The 22,587-nt window shown below is 50.0% G+C and overlaps 1 protein-coding gene across 1 annotated transcript in view; it reads left to right on the top strand.

Annotated features, from left to right (window-relative positions):
• Nucleotides 1-21,380, top strand: part of pde3a (phosphodiesterase 3A, cGMP-inhibited) — a 558,970-nt gene extending 537,590 nt beyond the window's left edge. Inside the window, 3 exon segments of the mRNA XM_038811086.1 lie at nt 1,735-1,896; nt 3,539-3,794; nt 20,271-21,380. Of these exon segments, the coding sequence (XP_038667014.1) occupies nt 1,735-1,896; nt 3,539-3,794; nt 20,271-20,563 (711 nt within the window). The 3' untranslated portion in view covers nt 20,564-21,380.
• The last annotated feature ends 1,207 nt before the right edge of the window (nt 21,381-22,587 follow it).

The following is a 22,587-nucleotide window of genomic DNA, read 5'->3' as shown; positions in this document are numbered from 1 at the left end:
CCATGAGGAATTCCTGTGGCAATTTATGTAGGATTAGAGATATAGCAGCTGATGTGACCCCGTTAACTCAACAGTTAAGTTGGGTTTCAGCATTTTAAGCCTAAAGTCAAGAAATAGTTCAGAGAACCATTAAAACAAAAATTGGTTGCAGGACAGGAGGCCATTATGTCCATGGTTGCTCTGTTATAGAGCAGCTCAGCTAGCCTCACCCTCCCACCTTTTCCCCATTAGTCCTGCCAATAATTTCTCTTCAGTTTGTTGGACTGAATAGAAATAGTGAATCAGTGCATGGGCAATAAGCATTGGGTTCACACTTTAATGGGGATTATATGTGGCTGGACCAGGATTTTCATTTTAGTAACAATGAAGTAGAAAATAATGTAGACAGAATTCCATTGTACAATCTATTACTGAAAATCATATGCTATTTTACATTCAAATCAATTGCATTGTAGATTTATAGATATCGCATTTGATTTAATTTAATATTGTTGCCAGCAAATGTACCAAAATTTTAACTCATTTAAAACTCATACATGTGCAGAGTTAAATTTTGGTCCAGTATACTGTGTTTCTGTGAGACTGAAGAGAATAGGGGCGAGATTTTCAGGGATGGCATGGTAGCTCAGTGGTTAGCACTGCTGCTTCACAGCACTAGGGATCTGGGTTCGATTCTCACCTTGGGCCCCTGTCTGTGCAGAGTCTCTCCGTATCTGGGTAAGTTTCCTCCGGGTGTTCCGATTCCTGCCCACAAGTCCCGAAAGACGCGCTGTTAGGTGAATTGGACATTCTGAATTCTCCCTCAGTGTATCCAAACAGGCGCCGGACTGTGGTGACTAGGGGCTTTTCACAGTAACTTCATTGCAGTGTTAATGTAAGCCTACTTGTGACTCTAATAAAGACTTTTATTATTAGAATTTTGGTCGTTCCCGCCTGCCGACCAGATATTCCCGCCCAAGGTCAATGGACCTTCACATAGTCCCCGTCCCGTCTGTGGCTATCTTGCGGTGGGTGCAGCTGAAAAATCCAGCCCTAAGAGTCTGTTCTCTGTGTGTACAATACGCAACGTTAATGTAGGGAACACTCTGTCAGTGTACCATCGCAATGTTAATAAACAATAATTTTATTGTACAGTGCACATTCATGTGTGGTATGTGGTGATAATAAGCAGTAAATGTTAATGTACAATACGTGCTGTAAATAGAGTATAAAAGTTGGCATGTCAATGTTTTTCAGTGTGACTTTCAACAACAACCTTTATTATTGTCACAAGTAGGCTTACATTAACACTGCAATGAAGTTACTGTGAAAATCCCCTAGTCGCCACACTCGGTGCCTGTTCGGATACACAGAGGGAGAATTCAGGATGTCTAATTCACCTAACAGCACGTCTTTCGGGACTTGTGGGAGGAAACCGGAGCACCCAGTGGAAACGCACGCAGACACGGGGAGAACGTGCAGACTCTGCACAGACAGTGACCCAAGTGGCAATCGAACCTGGGACTCTGGCGCTGAGAAGCAACAGTGCAAACCACTGTGTTACCGCGCCGCCCATTCCTTTAGTGAGACACACTGCTTCAACCTTTATTCTACAAATTGTTTTCTAAGCATGAATAAGAACAGTGGCCTATTCTTCTCGAGAAAACTCTCTCAGCTACTCCCATCATTCTTGATACTCCGTCAACCTGATTCAATTTTGTAATTGTTTGCTCTTCTTATTATAAACACTTCCAGGTCAACGAGGAGGTCGGACCAGGTATTGACTGGGCAAATGAAAACGATCGCTTGCTAGTTTGTCAAATGTGTATTAAGCTCGCTGACATCAATGGACCGGCCAAATGCAAGGAGCTGCACTTAAAATGGACTGAAGGCATCGTTAATGAGTTTTACGAGCAGGTTAGCAAGTGCGCAATAAATGGATGAATGAATCGCTTGTATTTGGTTCCACTTGTTTTGTGCCAGCGATCAGTCACACAGGAGGCATAGGGTCTCTTTGAAGATCAGTATTGTAGAACCACATTGTAGGACATGTTCCCTTGAACACGCCTAGTAGGGAGTGGCATTCACTGCTTGAGATGTAACAGCCACAGATTTGAATTGCTACTCATTCATTTAAATGATTGGACAAGCGTGTTGACACTCCCCCACCCCACCCTCTAGTTATTTCACCAGTGCCCCAGCTGGCGAGCACCACTGCTAGTTAATACTGTAGTACTTGATCAGGAAGTCATAGATCAAGAAATGCTAGAAGTTCACTTGACACCTGAACATTCCTATACATTCTAACTTTACATATTATGAACATGCATAACAACTCTGCAGGAGGCATGTTTGTGCACAAAATACTGGTCAGTCGGATGATAGAAAAAGTAACGCGGCAGCTCCTTGCCTCTTTGTCCAGAGAATTTCCATGATGTGGAGGTGCCGGCGTTGGACTGGGGTGAACACAGTAAGAAGTCTGAGAACACCAGGTTAAAGTCCAACAGGTTTGTTTCAAACACTAGCTTTCGGAGCACTGCTCCTTCCTCGGATTCACCTGAGGAAGGAGCAGTGCTCCGAAAGCTAGTGTTTGAAACAAACCTGTTGGATTTTAACCTGGTGTTCTAATACTTCTTACCAGAGGATTTTCATGTGAGCAGCACTGGCCATACAGCCACAGTCAACACAAATCCATCATTGTTATGCAAATGATGTGGAAAGACGGCATTCCCAATCACCTGTCACATTTCCCCACTCGATCACTTGTGGAGTACCCATACTGGTTCTCAGAAACGAACGGTGGGATTTATGCAGGATCTCAAAAGGTGGGAGTTTGGCTGGAATTATCTCCTTGGATTATTTTATTGAAAATAGATCTTTGTTTTTTAGGACTTTCGGCTGTTGGATTCCAGCCACAGCCTTAAGTCCAGCTTTTTCCCAGTGGTGGTGGTGGTGTTCTACCAGAAGCCGAGAAGGTGTTCAGACTATATTCATGACCCCAAACTGGAATATTAGCCACATGGCTCACTCCGCAAGCGCAGAAATGATCAAATGTGCATGCCTGGCATCTCGTAGAGTATCCATTAGGAAAGCCAACCCAGTATTGTTTAACACAGAATTTATTGCCCATCCATAATGGCCCTTGAGAAGGTGGTGGGTGAGCTGCCTTATTAAATTGCTGTAGTCCATGCGCTGAAAGTGCTTCCACTGTACTGTTAAAGTAAGGAGGTTCAGGCTTTTGACTTGGCCACCGTGAACCAATAAACAAGTGTATAGGTCAGAATGGTGTGTGACTTGGTGGGGGGGGGGGGGGGGGTGCTGCAATGTGTCCCATATACTTTCTGCCTTTGTGTTTCCAGTTGGTGGATGTTGTTGGTTTAGGAGGCCCTGTCATCAAAGCTTGGGCAAAGGGCTGCCGTTCCTCCTGTCAATGGTGCACACTGTAGCCATGTTCAAAAATTGCATTGGTGATGTTCCTTCAGAAAGGAAGAGAGAGGAAATTAGGAACTCGGGGTAAAATCATTCTAGAATCCCTAACTGATTTTACTTTGATGTGCAGGGTGATGAGGAGTCGAGCCTTGGGCTTCCCACTAGTCCATTCATGGATCGCTCAGCCCCTCAGCTGGCCAAGCTTCAGGAATCCTTCATCACACACATTGTGGGGCCACTGTGTCACTCCTATGACTCGGCGGGTTTAATACCAGGTAGATGGGTGGAAGATGACAATGAAGAGGAAGAGGAGGAGGAGGTGGACGAGGATGAGGAGGCTGAAACAACAGAAGAGGAAGGCACAGAAACCTTGGAAACAACAATAAGTGAGTATTGTTTCTTGTTCAAAAAAACAGCAAAAGAAATTTAAGCAGTTCCAAAGGACCGACCAGCCTTTTGATAATTGCGTTGTCATTTATGGTCAAATATTTAAATGGAAGGGGAAAGGAGGAGTGCTCGACTCAAGTGGTGATGAACCTTAAATATGTGTGCATGTTTTGCGACAGTCTCCAACTGCCCTGTGCCTTGATTGCACTAACTGCTCACCGATTCCTTCAAGCTTTATTGCAGCTTGTTTAATGGGTGCCACGTAGCCAGGTGCACACCTGGTGACTAAGCTTTTCAGTGACCCATGAGATTTTCAAATGATCACATCTTAACCCAAGACTGGCCAATACAGGTGCAAGCTGTGGGTTTGTAGTTTTGATTTCTTTCCAGTGTTATGAAGTCAGCACTCAAAGCTCGCGAATGGATTATTATGGAATCAGGCCGGGGAATGACGACTCCGGCTCTATCATATTTCTCACATGAATCATGTTTTGCTGAATGCAGTACAGCAAACAGAGTTCAAATAACAACATTTAGCAAGTGAATGTTACTAAGATCCAAGCGTGTTGATGAAGCTGAAACCAAGGCACAGAGCTTTTCTTTATTGAGAGTTTATTGAGTGTCTAGTCTCGCAGCTCTCTGCCCACGCAATCCAGTGTCCCAGATATCTCCTATTTATACTGTTTCGAATAAAACAAATGATCAATAAATTAAACTAATGAAAGAGGGTGACAGCCCCTAGTGGGAGACTGCTGGGCCTCTGGATGTCCAGTGACATTACCACTACACCACCCCATGTATGGGGTCCCATATTTATATTCCCCTTTGATAAGACAAAAAAAATCAATAAATTAAAGGAAAACCATTGAATGAGAAGGAGTGACAGCCCTAATGGGGCACTGTAACTAAACCAAATGGACAAAGAGTCATCCAGACTCGAAACGTTAGCTTTGTTCTCTCTCCACAGATGCTGTCAGGCCTGCTGCGATTGTCCAGCATTTTTTATTTTTGCTTCCGATTCCAGCATCCGTAGTAATTTGCTTTTGTCAGCGGAAATCCCTATTTATATTCAGTTTGAGCCGACATTTAGTTCCGCAGTTGCAGTGCTTAAAATCTGAAGCAGCTGAATGTTTGACATCGGTGGCAATTAACACCCATCACTCATTTCTCTTTATTAAAATAAACTTTATTGTCACAAGTAGGCTTACATTAACACTGCAATGAAGTTACTGTGAAAATCCCGTGGTCGCCACATTCCGGCGCCTGTTTGGGTACACAGAGGGAGAAGTCAGAATGTCCAAATTACCTAACAGCACGTCTTTCGGGACTTGTGGGAGGAAACCGGAACCCACGGAATAAACCCACGCAGACACAGGAAGAACGTGCAGACTCCACACAGACTGTGACCCAAGCCAGGAATTGAACCTGTGACCCTGCTGCTGTGAAGCAACAGTGCTAACCCCTGTGCTACCATGCCGCCCACATTAACCTTAACAATGTAATTAACATGGCATTAACAATGAACAGCGCTGCGTCAAAAAGGATTAATTTTTCTCATTAAATCAGCATATGAGGGAACTACAAAATTAAGTGTGACTTTAGCATTTCTTTGCAATTCTACAGAAACATCGGCCCCATATTATGCTTACAGCTGGTTGTAGACATTAATCTCCCGGCCATTTCATGCTGAATCTCCCTGGTATTGCATTCAAATTGTTTCAACTTTCAGTGAACCCGGTTGTGAAGTAAATTGTTCCACTTTTCCTTGATGGTGTGGTATGTTGGTTCAGTATTATATACATTAATCACCCTTCAGTAGTAGCAGAATCTCATCCCTGGGTAATCTGGCCCAATTGATAATTCCTCACATTACCTGCTGACATGCTGTCTGATGGGGCAGGTCTCTACTATGGTTCTGCTGGGCACCAAGCATCTCTCCAAACATCTGCATTTCTGTGTGGTTATTTTGTTCCCTTATTGCTAAATTGTTTTTTTATAATATTGTTCACCTCACTGCCTGAACCTTGGTTGGATTTTACTACTTTAGTGATGAAAGTTCAGGGGCTGGATTCTCCGGGACATCGCGCCAAAATCACGAAACGCGATCGGCTGGAGAATCGGCTCCAACGCCGAAATCGGGTTTGACGCTGGTTGCGCGCGATTTTGGATTCTCCGGACCACCCAATGCGATGAAATGGCGGCGCCCGCCGCGCAGCCCGGAGAATCTCATTATCCGGCCCGACGACCGGTTCTCCAGGGCCTCAGCGATTCAGCAGGCCGGATGGGCTGATTTCCCGATGGCTTGGTTCCAGATGTATATCCATTACGGGCTCCCATAATGGATACCGGCCGTGCTTTCTGGGGGAGGGGGGCCCGCCAGGACCGAGGAGGTGAGGGGAAGTGGAGGGAGACAGGTCGATCAGTCAGGGGGCCCCCGACATGACCCGGCAGTGCCTGCGCAACGAGCACCATTATGGTGGCCATCTTGTTGGCCACCCACCTCAGGCACTGGGTGAACAAAGGGTTAATAGCCGTATAGGTGGGTGCCGCACCCACCCCGGCCACCCCACTCAACCGGCGACACCCACCGGGGGAAACACCCAGGGCCACACAGACGGCAGCCCCCAGTGAGAGCAGTGACATGAAATGGTGGCCCTGGCAGCAGGGACGGGCTCCAGGAGTGGGGGCACCGACGGGGCCGGGGTGCAGGGGTGGGGGACATGCATGGCTAGGGTGCGCGATGCCAACCGGGGCCACCATATAGCCCATGGTACCTGGTTGTGCACAGATGTACGTTCCATGATAGCATTTTCTCCTCTTACCCTCTGCAAAGAATAATGTTTGATAACCAACCAGCGATGTTGGCCGTCGTGGCGGGGGCCGCTGCCCTGCATGCAGCCCTGTGGCAGTGTCAGCGGAGGCGGCTCAGAGAGGAGGCGGAGACTTCAGCAAAGGAGCGGCCGCAGAGGGGCAGGTGGCAGCCGCTGAAGCTGGAGGGCTGTCCGCCTGACAGGCCAGGGAGGTGGTGGAGGAACAGGACGAGGAGGAGGAGGAGAATGTGGTGGTGCCAAGGAGGCGCCAGATGAGGCCCCGCGTGTGCCGGGCCATATGTTCTTTGAGGAAGTCTGGACCGGGCATGCAGAAGGAGACTGCGGATGAGTTGGGAGACTGTCGGACACATCTGCCACATGATGGCACACCTGGCACCGCATGGGGGTTGGAGAGGACACCGTGCTACCAGTGGCTGTCAAGGTGACGGTCGCCTTGAACCTTTATGCCACAGGGTCATTCAAGTCGCCGAGTGGGGACATGTTCGGCATCTCCTAGGCATCGGCATGCAGGTGCATCCATGCCGTCACTGACGCCCTATATGCCCGGGCGGACTGCTACATCCAGTACACTGTGGACCGCTTTCACCAGAATGAGGCTTTGCTGCCGTCGCCGGGAAGCCCCGGGTCCAGGGGGTGATCAATGGTGTGCATGCGGCCCTACGGTCACCGGCGAAGAACAGGCAGCTGTTCACGACCAGGAAGCGGTACCACTCCATGAACATTCAGGTGGTCTGTGACCATCAGATTAGGATTCTGCACGTCTGCACCCGTTATCCGGGCAGTGTGCATAACTCCTTCATACTGGCAGAATCTGTGATCCCCGGAATGTTCGAGGGACGCCCCCCCCCCCCCCCCCCCCCGGCAACCAGGTAGGGCGTCTCACTTGGTGGCGCGCCTCCGACTTCCGCATCGGCAACCTCCCTCTCCTCTGTCCCACCGACAATGTCTAGTGCCCTGTGCTCGGCCACGGTGAGGGGACGCAGGTCTTCCAGTCCCCCCTCCGGTCTTCTCCCGCTCCCGGCGGTTATGTGTAGACTGATCCTGGGTGGGAGGGGTGCAAACACCAACAACAGTGTTCATGGCCCGGCGCCCAGGCATTGGGCCTCTGTTGGCATTCGTGCACAGGGCACCTGGCCATTGCGGCTGTCATGGGGGGTGCAGCCATGTGGGTCAGGGTAGGAGTCCAACCACCCCCTGGGGATGGGGGGGGGTAGATCACATGTGCGTGGGGGGTAGGTGATTGGTGCCAGGGGCACAGTGCTGGGTACTCACCCTGGCTGCCCTGAGGAGGTTGTGCAGATTTTTTCTGCGGTCAGGGCCGCCACCCCGACGGCACTGGCGAGGGCTGCCACCTCTGCCCAGGTACGGCAAACGATGGCACTTGCTATCCTCCATCCAGGCCCAGCCTTCTCTCCTCCATGGCATCCAGGGGGGTCTCGAGTTTGCTGTCCCGAAATTGCGGCACTTCTCTCCTGGTGGCCATCTTGCCTGCGATGCTGTGTGTGGGGGGCAGAATTATTAAGTTCAGCCATGGCGTCGCGTTAATGACGGACCCGGCAAATAGGTGGGTGTTCAGTCAGGCATTGCACGATGCGCCTGTGCTAGCCTCTTGTGGGCTTGTGAATAGCTCCACCTGATGACGCCATCGTGAAACTCAACAGTTTTCACAACGGCATCAACACTGAGCCTCATTTTGGGAGAATCCAGCCCAAGGATTTTTCCAGCTCCATGAGCACGGTAGCATGGTGGTTAGCATAAATGCTTCACAGCTCCAGGGTCCCAGGTTCGATTCCCGGCTGGGTCACTGTCTGTGCGGAGTCTGCACGTCCTCCCCGTGTGTGCGTGGGTTTCCTCCGGGTGCTCCAGTTTCCTCCCACAGTCCAAAGATGTGCGGGTTAGGTGGATTGGCCATGCTAAATTGCCCGTAGTGTCCTAAAAAGTAAGGTTAAGGGGGGGTTGTTGGGTTACGGGTATAGGGTGGATACGTGGGTTTGAGTAGGGTGATCATTGCTCGGCACAACATCGAGGGCCGAAGGGCCTGTTCTGTGCTGTACTATTCTATGTTCTATGAGGCGATTCTTTTTCCTTGTCGATTGGGCTTCATTCGGCACAGGGCTAAATCGTTGGCTTTGAAAGCAGACCCAGGCAGGCCAGCAGCACAGTCATTTTCTTTTTGCCTGTTCAATATCTCACGTGACTCCAGTCCCATAGAACACAAAGGCAAGGAAGTGATGCCGAACTTGTGAAACACTGGCATTCAAGCATTGTGACAGAGAAGCTCAGCAGAGGGGCGCAGAGGATGTTGAAGTTGTAAACTGTTGTGACCGTGGGTGAAGAGAGGGATGAAATCGGCGGCAAGAACACTGAGCTTGTGCCAGAAGTCAAAGCTTTGATCGCATGACCGTTCAGCTGGCAACTCACATAGGTTAGTTACCTACAACACCACAACTTGCATTTTTATACCACCTTTCATGTGGTAAAATGTCTAAGATGCATCACGGGAAGCATCTAGCAACTGTATCAGTGATACTGGATAGGAAGGGGTTTGTTTGGCATGTACTTACATAAAGGAATTGTTTTAATGAAAGTAGTAGACACCATGCTTTCAGTGACTTCAAAGCTGCAGGGTTAGCAATCAAAGAGCCAGTTATCATGGTGCCATTGCCAACAGGAGAGAGTTGCAAGATTTTGACTCCGTGACAGTGAAGGAGCAGCAATATATTTCCAAGTCAGGATGGTGAGTGGCATGGAGGGGAACTTCCAGGTGGTGGTGTTTCCATGTGTTTGCTGCCCTTGACCTTCTGCATGGTGGTTGTCTTGGGTTTGGAAGGTGCCGCCGAAGGAGCCTTGGTGAGTCCCTGCAGTGCATCTTGTGCTGTGCACTGCTGCCGGTAGAGGGAGTGAATGTTTGTGGATGGGGTGCCAATTAAGCGAGGCTGCTTTGTCCTGGATGGTGTCGAGCTTCTTGAGTGTTGTTGGAGCTGTACTCACCCAGGCTAGAGGAAAGTGTATTCCATCATACTTCTGAGATGGTGGACCAGGCTTAAACGAGTCAGGAGGTAAGTTAAACGCCGCAGGATTCTCAGCCTCTGACCTGCTCTTCCAGCCACAGTATTCATATCTCTGCCTGTGCAACTGACTCTTCGGGAAGCCAGGGGGTAACAGGTGAAAATTCAAGGTGGAGTTTTAGATCTTCATGAGTTCCTGGATACTTGAAGAAATGAGTCAAGTGATGAATGGCTCAGTGATGTGAACTGACTGGACACATAGAGCATTATAGCCGAGAAACAGCCCATTCATCCCAACAGGTCTATGCTGGTGTTCGTACTCCACACCTCGTCCCATTTTAATTGATTGCACCCTATCAACTTATCCTTCTGTTCATTTCTCTCTAATATAGCATTCCCTTAAATGCGCCTTCACCTCAACCACTCCACCTGCTAGCAAGTTTCACATTCTGATCACTCTCCGTGTGTGTGTAACATGCTGAGATGATAAGGTGTTGTGCAAATGCACAGCCATTTCCTTTATTTTGACACAGCAAGTACAAGTTCTGTGCCAGTGCATGTGCCAGCTCAAGCTTCAGAGATGGATGAGCAACTGGTTTAGCACAGGGCTAAATCGCTGGCTTTGAAAGCAGACCCAGGCAGGCCAGCAGCACAGTTCAATTCCCGTACCAGCCTCCCCGACAGGCGCCGGAATGTGGCGACTAGGGGCTTTTCACAGTAACTTCATTTGAAGCCTACTCGTGACAATAAGCGATTTTCATTTCATTTTCAACTGGATGAATTAAATGAAATGAAAATCGCTTATTGTCACGAGTAGGCTTCAAATGAAGTTACTGTGAAAAGCCCCTAGTCGCCACATTCCGGCGCCTGTCGGGGAGGCTGGTACGGGAATTGAACCGTGCTGCTGGCCTGCCTGGGTCTGCTTTCAAAGCCAGCGATTTAGCCCTGTGCTAAACCAGTTGCTCATCCATCTCTGAAGCTTGAGCTGGCACATGCACTGGCACAGAACTTGTACTTGCTGTGTCAAAATAAAGGAAATGGCTGTGCATTTGCACAACACCTTATCATCTCAGCATGTTACACACACACGGAGAGTGATCAGAATGTGAAACTTGCTAGCAGGTGGAGTGGTTGAGGTGAAGGCGCATTTAAGGGAATGCTATATTAGAGAGAAATGAACAGAAGGATAAGTTGATAGGGTGCAATCAATTAAAATGGGACGAGGTGTGGAGTACGAACACCAGCATAGACCTGTTGGGATGAATGGCCTGTTTCTCGGCTATAATGCTCTATGTGTCCAGTCAGTTCACATCACTGAGCCATTCATCACTTGACTCATTTCTTCAAGTATCCAGGAACTCATGAAGATCTAAAACTCCACCTTGAATTTTCACCTGTTACCCCCTGGCTTCCCGAAGAGTCAGTTGCACAGGCAGAGATATGAATACTGTGGCTGGAAGAGCAGGTCAGAGGCTGAGAATCCTGCGGCGTTTAACTTACCTCCTGACTCGTCTAAGCCTGGTCCACCATCTCAGAAGTATGATGGAATACACTTTCCTCTAGCCTGGGTGAGTGCAGCTCCAACAACACTCAAGAAGCTCGACACCATCCAGGACAAAGCAGCCTCGCTTAATTGGCACCCCATCCACAAACATTCACTCCCTCTACCGGCAGCAGTGTACAGCACAAGATGCACTGCAGGGACTCACCAAGGCTCCTTCGGCGGCACCTTCCAAACCCAAGACAACCACCATGCAGAAGGTCAAGGGCAGCAAACACATGGAAACACCACCACCTGGAAGTTCCCCTCCATGCCACTCACCATCCTGACTTGGAAATATATTGCTGCTCCTTCACTCTCACGGAGTCAAAATCTTGCAACTCCCTCCTGTTGGCAATGGCACCATGATAACTGGCTCTTTGATTGCTAACCCTGCAGCTTTGAAGTCACTGAAAGCATGGTGTCTACTACTTTCGTTAAAACAATTCCTTTATGTAAGTACATGCCAAACAAACCCCTTCCTATCCAGTATCACTGATACAGTTGCTAGATGCTTCCCGTGATGCATCTTAGACATTTTACCACATGAAAGGTGGTATAAAAATGCAAGTTGTGGTGTTGTAGGTAACTAACCTATGTGAGTTGCCAGCTGAACGGTCACGCGATCAAAGCTTTGACTTCTGGCACAAGCTCAGTGTTCTTGCCGCCGATTTCATCCCTCTCTTCACCCACGGTCACAACAGTTTGCAACTTCAACATCCTCTGCGCCCCTCTGCTGAGCTTCTCTGTCACAATGCTTGAATGCCAGTGTTTCACAAGTTCGGCATCACTTCCTTGTCCTTGTGTTCTATGGGACTGGAGTCACGTGAGATATTGAACAGGCAAAAAGAAAATGACCCATTGGCCAGGATCCCCCCGATGCCCCCCTCCCCCTTGGTGTGTTTTCCCACCGCAGAGGTGGCTCGTCATTGGTCTCCGACGGGATCCTCCAGACTCGCCAAAGTCTTTGATGACCGACAAAGCTTTCTAGCCAATGAAATCATTTTGAAATTTACTCACCATTGTAATGTAGGAAGGAAATATATTGTTACATTTTCTGCTTTTTTAAATTTGGAGTCGCCAATTATTTCTCTTTTCCAATTAAGGGGCAATTTAGCACGGCCAATCCAGCATATCTTTGGGTTGCGGGGGTGAAACCCACGCAGACATGGGGAGAATGTGCAAACTCCACACGGACAGTGACCCAGGGCCGGGATTCGAACCCAGGTCCTCAGCGCAGCAGTCCCAGTGCTAACCACTGCGCCACACACCGCCCTTCATTACATTTTCTTGTGATTTTCCAAGAGGGACAGTGGCATCGTTTGTTCTGAGCTGGAGCTCTGACTTACCAATTCTCTCTATATGGTGGTTCAGTGCATTCAGGCACAGTGCAAAAGATATTCCCTCTGTATTGTTTCCTCCCTATCGGGTCAACCCTTAGTCTCAATAATTCTAATGAAAAATGCCCAGATTTCTCAAACCATAAACCACAAGCCCTCGTTCCTGATGACATCCCAATTAATCAGCAATGCACAAGGCGATCTCATTACTCACAAGTTTGCAGTCAACAACGAGTTGTTAAGGTTCACCTGACATGTACAATAAACTTAGCGTTCCGTTCTCCACATTGTGTGAGAGCAGTTTTCACCAAGACAATGATGAATGGTCATTTTTCACCCTTGCCCGCGAGAGAGAGAGAAAGAGAGAGGAAAAAATATGTGCTCCAATTTCTGTCAGTGCTGCTTATATTTTGCCCAGGAAGTACACGAAGACGGTCTGCTAACCTCTTTCTCCTCAACAACTTTTGGGGGAAACCCCCTTGGCACCAGTTCCTGACCTGCTGGATTGAGAACTCACTGCACCAAAACTGCGAGCCGCAAACATAAAGTGGTTCTCAACCCACGATCTTTACCAGCTCGAAGGACAAGGGCAGCAGATGCATGAGAACATCGCCACTGCAAGTTCCTCTCTGAGTTGCACACCATCCTGACTTGGAAAAATATTGCTGTTTCTTCACTGTCGCTGGGTCAAAACACTGGAACTCCCTCCCTAACTGCGCTATGGGTATACCTACACCACATGGACTGCAGTGGTTCAAGAAGGCAGCTCACCACCACTTTTTCCAAGGGATGGGCTAGAAATGTTGGCCTGACCAGAGACGGCCACATCCCATGAAAGAAAGTTTTTTTAAAAACTCGAGCCTTTTAAAAACTAGAATGGTGATTTTTTTTTTCTTAGAAATATGGAGAACAAATCGGTATTTTGTTTACTCTGTCACAAGAGACTCTGTTCAACTCTGCCAGGTGAAAAATCACTGTCATCCTGGAAAAACAAAAGCCAAGATGAAATAATTATTGGATCAGTTACAGCCACGTATACGATTTTATTTCCACTGTGGACATTTTATTCCTCAGTTCTATGTCAGTGTAATATCGTTGAGCCACTTCACCATCTGTCATCGTCAGGGCTCCACGTTGTCCATGGACTGTGCTGGGTCAGTGCAATTAGAATCTTTCTAAATCACTAAATCAATGGCAAACTTCACTCGAAACTCGAACCTCACAAAACTCTGTGGCACCCATCGCTCTGTTCGATTCAGCCTTTTACAGGGGATTGTGTATTCCTCCTGCTGTGGAACACCTGCATGCTGCACTGGGGAGAGAGATTGTGTTCCTCTCATACTGATGTTATCACAGGGTCATAAATTCCTTATTACACTGCCTCTGTTCATCTAACAGGATTTATTAAACATCTGTTGATAAAGATTACAGACTAATGTTGCACAGGCGTAATATAATCTTAAGGATCTAGCCACCGTCAGCAGCCCATATCGCCTTCAGCAAATATATGTTTGCAATGAGCAGGCTTGTATGTTTAGTGCAATGTTCCTGCCACAAAATACAAACGTAATGCGATCTTTAAATTAGTCTCTCCATGTTAGGGTTCATGATTGGCAGCTCGGTCATGATCCTGAATCTACTTTATGGGCTGACATAACTGCCTTTCCTAGTTTGCGATCTATTCCCACTGGAGTCTTTAATTAATTGACACTCGAACATGCTCTGTCAGAAAATGAACTCTTCTATTAGTCAATGACGTCATTTGGTGTTTCAAACTCTGGTTTCACTCTGACATTTTACTGATTTCCTTCTCATTTACTGCACTGCGTGCTGCATCCCAGATTGCAGTGCGGCCGCACATCTGTGTAGCTGAGAAGGAGCATTGTATGTGATTTTTAAAAATTCTGTCACAGGACGTGGGCACCGTGATGAGCCATCAATTGCACGTGAGACGAGTTGCTGTACAAAAGTTAGGCTTTAATAAGCTAGAACTTAGCCCTGCGGTCGACTACAATAAATGGACGACCGCCGGGCGTTCTAACTATTTATACCTCGGTATGGAGGCGTGGTTAACTCAGCCTCTCGACCAATCGGAGAGCCGTCACATGACTGGTCTCAACCAATCGGTCGAGAGGCACATGACCGACCAGGGCCAATGGTAAGCCGGTGTTCTGCACCAATGGCAGACAGCTATGCAAATCATACCACCACACACCACTGGAAAGGGCAACATTTGCTGTTCATCCCCCGTCTACACTTGAGACGGTGGTGGCGAGCTGCCGCCTTGAACTATTGCATTTCAACCTGGTGTTACTAACTTTAAATGCATGGTGACCACGGGCACAGCAGGTTGTGCATTGGACTGGTATAGATTGAGTGTGGACCTCTTATGTTCCATCTAGGAGCTTGAAACTTCAACCTGACCTCCGGGGGAGGGGGGGGCAGGTCCTTCTCCATAGAGCGTTGGGGGGAAACTGATGGGTTGTCTGCACTTGCAGGCCTCGTCCCAGGCAGCATTGGCACAGTGCCAGGGCAGGCCAAATACACACTGTGATTGAGAATGGAAATTAAATGAAATGCAAATCGCTTATTGTCACAAGTAGACTTCAAATGAAGTTACCGTGAAAAGCCCCTAATCGCCACATTCCAGTGAGCCACTAGATTGGAGTAAAAGGGGAGAATAAATTAATCCAAAGTTCTCGATGCAGCATTGTCAATAGTAAAAACAAACCTTTAAAAAGAATCTTGAAATAAGGGCCGAAATTCTCCGAAGACCTGCGTGACGGCCATTTCCGGCGGCCAAAAGCGGTGCAGATGACTCCGGCGTTGGGGCCTTCTTTTAAGCCGGTAATCTCCGTTCCCGAAAGGGCTAGCAGCGGACTGACGCGATACGCGTCAGTTTCACCCGCTGCAGAAGTGGCGCGTTGAGAGGAGAGGGGGGGGGGACCCGGCGTTGAGAGAGGGGGGGGGACCCGGCGTTGAGAGGAGAAAGGGGGGGGACCCGGCGTTGAGAGGAGAAGGGGGGGGGACCCGGCATTGAGAGAAGGGGGGGGGGGGGGACCCGGCGTTGAGAGAAGGGGGGGACCCGGCGTTGAGAGGAGAGGGGGGGGGACCCAGCGTTGAGAGGAGAAGGGGGGGGGGACCCGGCGTTGAGAGAAGGGGGGGGACCCGGCGTTGGGAGGAGAGGGGGGGGGACCCAGCGTTGAGAGGAGAAGGGGGGGGGACCCGGCATTGAGAGGAGAGGGGGGGGTGGGACCCAGCATTGAGAGGAGAAGGGGGGGGGGGGACCCGGCATTGAGAGGAGAAGGGGGGGGGGGGACCCGGCGTTGGGAGGAGAAGGGGGGGGGACCCGGCGTTGAGAGGAGAAGGGGGGGGGGGGGGACCCGGCATTGAGAGGAGAAGGGGGGGGGGGGGACCCGGCATTGAGAGGAGAAGGGGGGGGGGGACCCGGCATTGAGAGGAGAAGGGGGGGGACCCGGCGTTGAGAGGAGAAGGGGGGGGGGGACCCGGCGTTGAGAGGAGAAGGGGGGGGGGGACCCGGCGTTGAGAGGAGAAGGGGGGGGGACCCGACGTTGGGAGGAGAAGGGGGGGGACCCGGCGTTGAGAGGAGAAGGGGGGGGGGGGACCCAGCGTTGGGAGGAGAAGGGGGGGACCTGGCGTTGAGAGGAGAAGGGGGGGGGACCCGGCGTTGAGAGGAGAAGGGGGGGGACCCGGCGTTGAGAGGAGAAGGGGGGGGACCCGGCGTTGAGAGAACGGGGGGACCCGGCGTTGAGAGGAGAAGGGCGGGGGACCCGGCGTTGAGAGGAGAAGGGGGGGGACCCGGCGTTGAGAGGAGAAGGGGGGGTTCCCAGCGTTGAGAGGAGAAGGGGTGGGGGACCCAGCGTTGAGAGGAGAAGGGGGGGGGGACCCATCGTTGAGAGGAGAAGGGGGGTGGGACCCGGCGTTGAGAGGAGGGGGGAGGACCCGGCGTTGAGAGGAGAAGGGGGGGGACCCGGCGTTGAGAGGAGAAGGGGGGGACCCGGCGTTGAGAGGAGAAGGGGGGGGGGGGACCCAGCGTTGAGAGGAGAAGGGGGGGGACCCAGCGTTGAGAGGAGAAGGGGGGGGACCCAGCGTTCAGAGGAGAAGGGGGGGGACCCAGCGTTGAGAGGAGAAGGGGGGGGACCCAGCATTGAGAGGAGAAGGGGGGGGGACCCGGCGTTGAGAGGAGGGGGGGGGACCCGGCGTTGAGAGGGTGGGGGGTTGCGGCGATGAGGGGGGGGGGTTGCGGCGTTGAGGGGGGGTGGTTGCGGCGTTGAGGGGGAGTTGCGGCGATGGGGGGGGTTACGGCGTTGAGGGGGGGTTGCGGCGTTGAGGGGGGGGGTTGCGACGTTGAGAGAGAGGGGGGGTACCGGCGTTGAGAGAGATGGGGGGGGGCGGCGTCGGAGGGGGGTAGGGGTGGTGGGGAGGGGGGTAGGGGTGTTGGTGACGGGGGTAGGGGTGGTGAGGGGGGTAGGGGCATTGGAGGGGTAGGGGTGGTGAGGGGGTAGGGGCGTTGGAGGGGGTAGGGGTGGTTAGGGGGTAGGGGTGGTCAGGGGGGTAGGGGCGTTGGAGGGGGGTAGGGGTGGTGAGGGGGTAGGGGCGTTGGAGGGGGGTAGCGGCGTTGGAGGGGGGTGGGGTGGTGAGGGGGGGTTGCGGCGTTGAGGGGGGGTTGTGGTGTTGAGGGGAGGTTGCGGCGATGAGGGGGGGTTGTGGCGATGAGGGGGGTTGCGGCGATGAGAGGGGGGGTTGCGGCGTTGGAGGGGGGTAGGGGTGGTGGGGAGGGGGGTAGGGGTGGTGGGGAGGGGGGTAGGGGTGGTGGGGAGAGGGGTAGGGGTGGTGGGGAGGGGGGTAGGGGTGATAAGGGGGGTAGGGGTGGTGGGGGGTAGCGGTGGTGAGGGGGGTAGGGGCATTGGAGGGGGTAGGGGTGGTGGGGGGGTTTGGGGTAGGGGGCAGCGGCGTGCAGAGAGGGGGGGCGCCGGATGCCCGGGGTCAACGCACCGTCGCCCCCCCCTCTGTACGCCGCTGCCCCCTACCCCAACCACCCCCCCTCACCACCCCACCCCCCTCCAACGCCGCTACCCCCCTCCAACACCCCTACCCCCTCACCACCCCTACCTCCCTCCAACGCCCCTACCCCCCTCACCACCTCTACCCCCCTCACCACCCCTACCCCCCTTACCACCCCTACCCCCTCCAACGCCCCTTCCCCATCACCACCCCTACCCCCCTCACCACCACCCCTACCCCCCTCCCCACCACCCCTACCCCCCTCCAACGCCGCCCCCCCCCTCTCTCTCAACGCCGGTACCCCCCCCTCTCTCTCATCGCCGCAACCCTCCCCCTCATCGCCCCAACCCCCCCCCCCCCCAACGCCGCAAACCCCCCCCCCCCCAAACGCCGGGACACTCTCTCTCCCCCCCTCCCCCCCCCCAAACGCTGGGACACTCTTTCTCCCCCCCTCCCCCCCCCAAACGCCGGGACACTCTCTCTCTCCCCCCCCCACCCCCCAACGCCCCCACACAACGGCGGGACTCTCTCCTCCTCCTCCCCCCCCCCCCCCCCCGCACTCGCCCTAGGTCACTGAACGGCGTCAACCATCGTCAATGGATGACGCCGTTTCAAAGCTACTGCGTTTTTCGCCGATGTGACCCGTGGCCACGTCGGCGGGACTTCAGCCCATCCGGCCCGGAGATTTGTTGAAAGTAAAAATTCAATGACATCCCGCCGGTGCCAGCTGTTTTCAGAGGCTGCCGGCGGGATTTGCACAACGCCAGTTTTTGGCCGCTCGGAGAATTAAAAACCTGGTGGGAGCGGGAATAACGCCGCCGCCGGCCGATTCTCCGACCCTGCGTGGGGTCGGAGAATTTCGCCCAAGGTCCTGATTTCTGTATATTAGCTTTGAAAAGTGTGTTGAATCCCATTAGAAATTAATTTACCATGGTAGATTTAGAATTATATTTGTCAAGTTGTCTCTTTTGGGCTTTATATTTTGCTACATAACAGCAGTTCATAAATAACAGATAATTAGTTCATGTTCATAATCATTGAGTTACAGTCTCCTCCAACTGCTTACAGCAGGTCTGTTGATATTAACACGATTTGCCCATTATACATGCTGCACAGTAACATCAAACTGTAAAGTAACTAGCATCTAAAGAAAAAACTCACTCAGCAACCTCCTCTTTCAGTTATTAGCAGTTGCACCCAGAATCTCATCAGTAATATGGGCGGAATTCTCCAACCCCCTGCAGGGTCGGAGAATCACCCGGGGCCGCTTAAATTCCGCCCCCGCCGTGGCCGGAATTCTCCGCCACCCGGGAATCGGTGGGAGCGGGAATCACGCCGCGCCGATCTGCGTGCCCCCCGCGGCGATTCTCCGGCCCGCAATGGGCCGAAGTCCCGCCGCTGTCAGGCCTCTCCCGCCCTGAGTCACTATCCGTGTGGAGTTTGCACATTCTCCCGTGATTGTGTGGGCTTCACCCCCACAACCCAAAGATGTGCAGGGTAAGTGGATTGGCAATGCTAAATTGCACCTTAATTTGAAAAAATGAATTGGTACTCTAATCGTATTTTTTAATTCTTAAAGGGGTAAGGAGCAGAGGGACCTGGGTTTATCTGTGCGCAGGTCATTGAAGGTGGCAGGACAGGTGGAGAGAGCAGTTAATAAAGCACATTGTATCCTGGGCTTTTGATACACCATCAATGGACACGAGACGAAGATGAGATCCAAACGATAGGCTTTAATGCACAAGATGTGTGCCTGGCAGTAGACGCACAGAAGAATGGCCAACTGCCGGGAAGCACGGGTTCTTATATCCCGCCTTGTAGGCGGAGCTACCTACCTCTCAGCCAATCGGCTGAGAGGCACATGACTTACCCGGGCCAATGGGCAGCGAGTCCTCTGCACCAATAGCAGCTCACTTCCAAGGTACCGTAATACCCCTAGTCATACCACCACAGCTTTATTAATAGAAACATAGAGCACAAGAGCAAGGATTTAATACTTAACTTATACAAGACACTAGTTAGACCTCAGCTGGAATACAGTTATGGGTGCCACCCTATAGGAAGGATGTGAATGGATTGGTGAGAGCGCAGAGGAGGTTTACAAGAATGGTTCAGGGGATGAAAATCTTCAGTCATGAGGATAGGTTGGAGAGGTTGGGAATGTTCAAGTGTTGGAGAGCTGCTCAGAGCAGATTTGATAGAGATGTTCAAAACCATGAGAGGGCTGGACAGAGTAGATAGGGAGAAAGTGTTCCCGCTCATGGATCAAGAATGAGAGTGCACAGATTTAAAGGGATGTGCAAAAGAAACAAATGTGATGTGAGGAAAACCTTCTTCACTCAGCAAGCGGTTGAGGTCTGGAATGTACTGCCTGGAAGTGTGGCGGCAGTCACTTTAATCAAAGTATTCATAAGGGTATTAGATGATTATTTGAATAGAAACAATGTGAAGGGGTATAGGAAAAAGTCTGGGGAATGGCACTAAGTCATGATGCTTTTTCAGAGGGCCATTGTGGTCACGATGGGCCAAACGGCCTCCTTCTGCATCGTAATAATTCTGTGATTGTACAGCGTCACTGATAGAAAACCTAGGAAATGCCTTTGAAAGATGACTAGTTTTTTAGTACTTGTATTGAGCCCTAGAATTGTTGCTCACGTAATATAACCAAATACAATTTGATGTTTTGAGATCGGAAAACAATTTATTTTATGTCTCATCTCTTGTCCAACAGAAGGAGAACGATGCAGGAAACGAAGAAAAGTCTTCTGCCAGATTACACAGCACCTGATGGAGAACCATGAGATGTGGAAAAAGGTCATTGAAGAGGAACAGAGGAAAGCAGAGCTCGAAAAGCATGATCAGTCCTCCCTGCATCAAAGTTCAGAGACAATCCAAGCAATTACTGAGGAAGAGGAGGACAAGGAAGAGAAGAGTAATGAAGGATCTGAAGGGAAGTCCGACACACCAATCAGTTTGAATTCAAACACAGGCAATGAGACATTAGAAGATGATAAAAGTGACTGAATTGTGCACCGACTTTTTATTTTGTTCCCAGCACAATGCTTTGACACAATACTGTAGATGTTTAGGACAATGTGCCTACAGCTATGAAGGTGTAATGTTGCCGTGAGTCAGAAGAACAGGACTAAATAAATCTTCTCACCAAGGAAACTTCTGAACTGCACCACTTGCTGAATTAGACTTTAAACACTCAATGGCTACCAGTAGGATTACGGTGTACTTCTTCATTGACATATCTTGTTTCATAATGCTTGATATACATGTATGTAAAAAGGAAACACACTGACTTGTTTTACGACCACAGTGGGCGTCAAATGAAGGAGGACGTACTTCTAAAGCTCACACTTTGCAGAAAATACTGCGGGTGTAGCTTTTGCTCTCCTATTGAGTGAAAGTTGAAAGCTTTATCAGAGTTCTGACATGGCCTGCCGATATCTATTGTGTACATAACCTTGTAGCTCACCAGCTTTGTATAAGCAATCTCTTTCAGTGTAGCCGTAGCACTTGTACATTGTGAAAATGAACATGAACAAATGTTTGAGGAAAAAGACTGGCAGACACATGGACGGCCATTTCACTTTATAAAAGGTACATGCTACAAGCCAAACTCCTAGTTGAGGATTTATATCCATTTTGAATATTTTTATTGTTTATTTACATTCAGTGACAATTACTTGCAAAAGACAACAGTTTATTGTAGATATAAAGAACATTTTCTAATGGCTTTTGTAAATAGCAAACTCTCAAACCAATTTTTGTGATTTTTGTAAAGATGGTTATGAAAACTTCACACTTAAAAAGAAACTCTTATTGTACTGCCATGACTTAGTACATTATTACAGTATACCGGCATGGTTTAGTACATGCAAGTTGCGTATGTACTTAATTTTAAGAGATGCTCATTATTTGGATTATATTTGCAGCAAGCATTAACCCTGCTGATACTGGGTGGGATTCTATGGTTCCCCAGTCGCATGTTTCTCAGCGTACTGTTCGCTGGCGGCGGGATTCTATCTTCCCGCCACATGGCAATTTGATTTCCCACTGTGACCACACAACGCCGCCGGGAAACCCATGAGCGAGGTTGCGCGGCTGGAGGGAAAAGTGAATCGCAACAGTCGGAGAATTCTGTCCACTGTTTACTACTGATGGTGCTGAGTTGATATGCAATAGGATTAGAGTACAACCCCATATTTGCCCAGGTCCTATATTATCTGTGCATTTTAGACATTGTGTGACAGTTAGTAACTATAAGGTTCACTTTGTGAATTATTTCCATTTACATTTTAAGCCCATGTATGACTACGGTTCACGGTGGCACAGTGGTTAGCATTGCTGCCTACGGCGCTGAGGTTCGAATCCCAGCTCTGGATCACTGTCCGTGAGGAGTTTGCACATTCTCCCAGTGTCTGCGTGGGTTTCACCCCCACAACCCAAAAGATGTGCAGGATAGGTGGATTGGCCACGCTAAATCGCCCCTTAATTGGAAAAAATAATTGGGTACTCTAAATTTATTTTTAAAAAATAAAAAATGTATGACTACGGTTATTGGACAGTCTACAGACAGTTTATATTGCTAGGATTTGGCCTAACTCTGCACATCATGCAATTTGCCTGTAGACAGATTGGACTGACCTAAGAGCTCCCTTTTTTATTCTTAGCATTTCATATCTTTCATTTTTTTTTTAGTTTTAATTTTTGGTCAAAGCAGTGTGATGTGAATGAGTTTTAATGGATCTAAATAGAATCTAATCTCTGTATCCTTCTCGGAGAATACACAGGCCGAGAGTCAACGAACCATGGATTCGTCATAAAATTGTGAACAAAACCTTTCACAGATATTCAGTTTAATCAATTTCTCATTTCTAAAACCAGTGCCTGAAGGTTAGGCATCACTTAACATTCATGTCTTAAACCACAAAGTGCAGTGGGAATCTGGAACAATCTTCTGCACCCCCACCAAAAAAACACAGCTGATGCTAGAGTCAACTGAAAATTTGAAAACTAAGATTGATGAATTTTGCTCA

The sequence above is a fragment of the Scyliorhinus canicula genome, chromosome 11 (genome assembly GCF_902713615.1).
Source record: "Scyliorhinus canicula chromosome 11, sScyCan1.1, whole genome shotgun sequence".
NCBI classification, from domain to species: domain Eukaryota; kingdom Metazoa; phylum Chordata; class Chondrichthyes; order Carcharhiniformes; family Scyliorhinidae; genus Scyliorhinus; species Scyliorhinus canicula.
The sequence above is the reverse complement of the archived record's forward strand: the minus strand, read 5'-3'. Positions and strand labels throughout refer to the sequence as shown.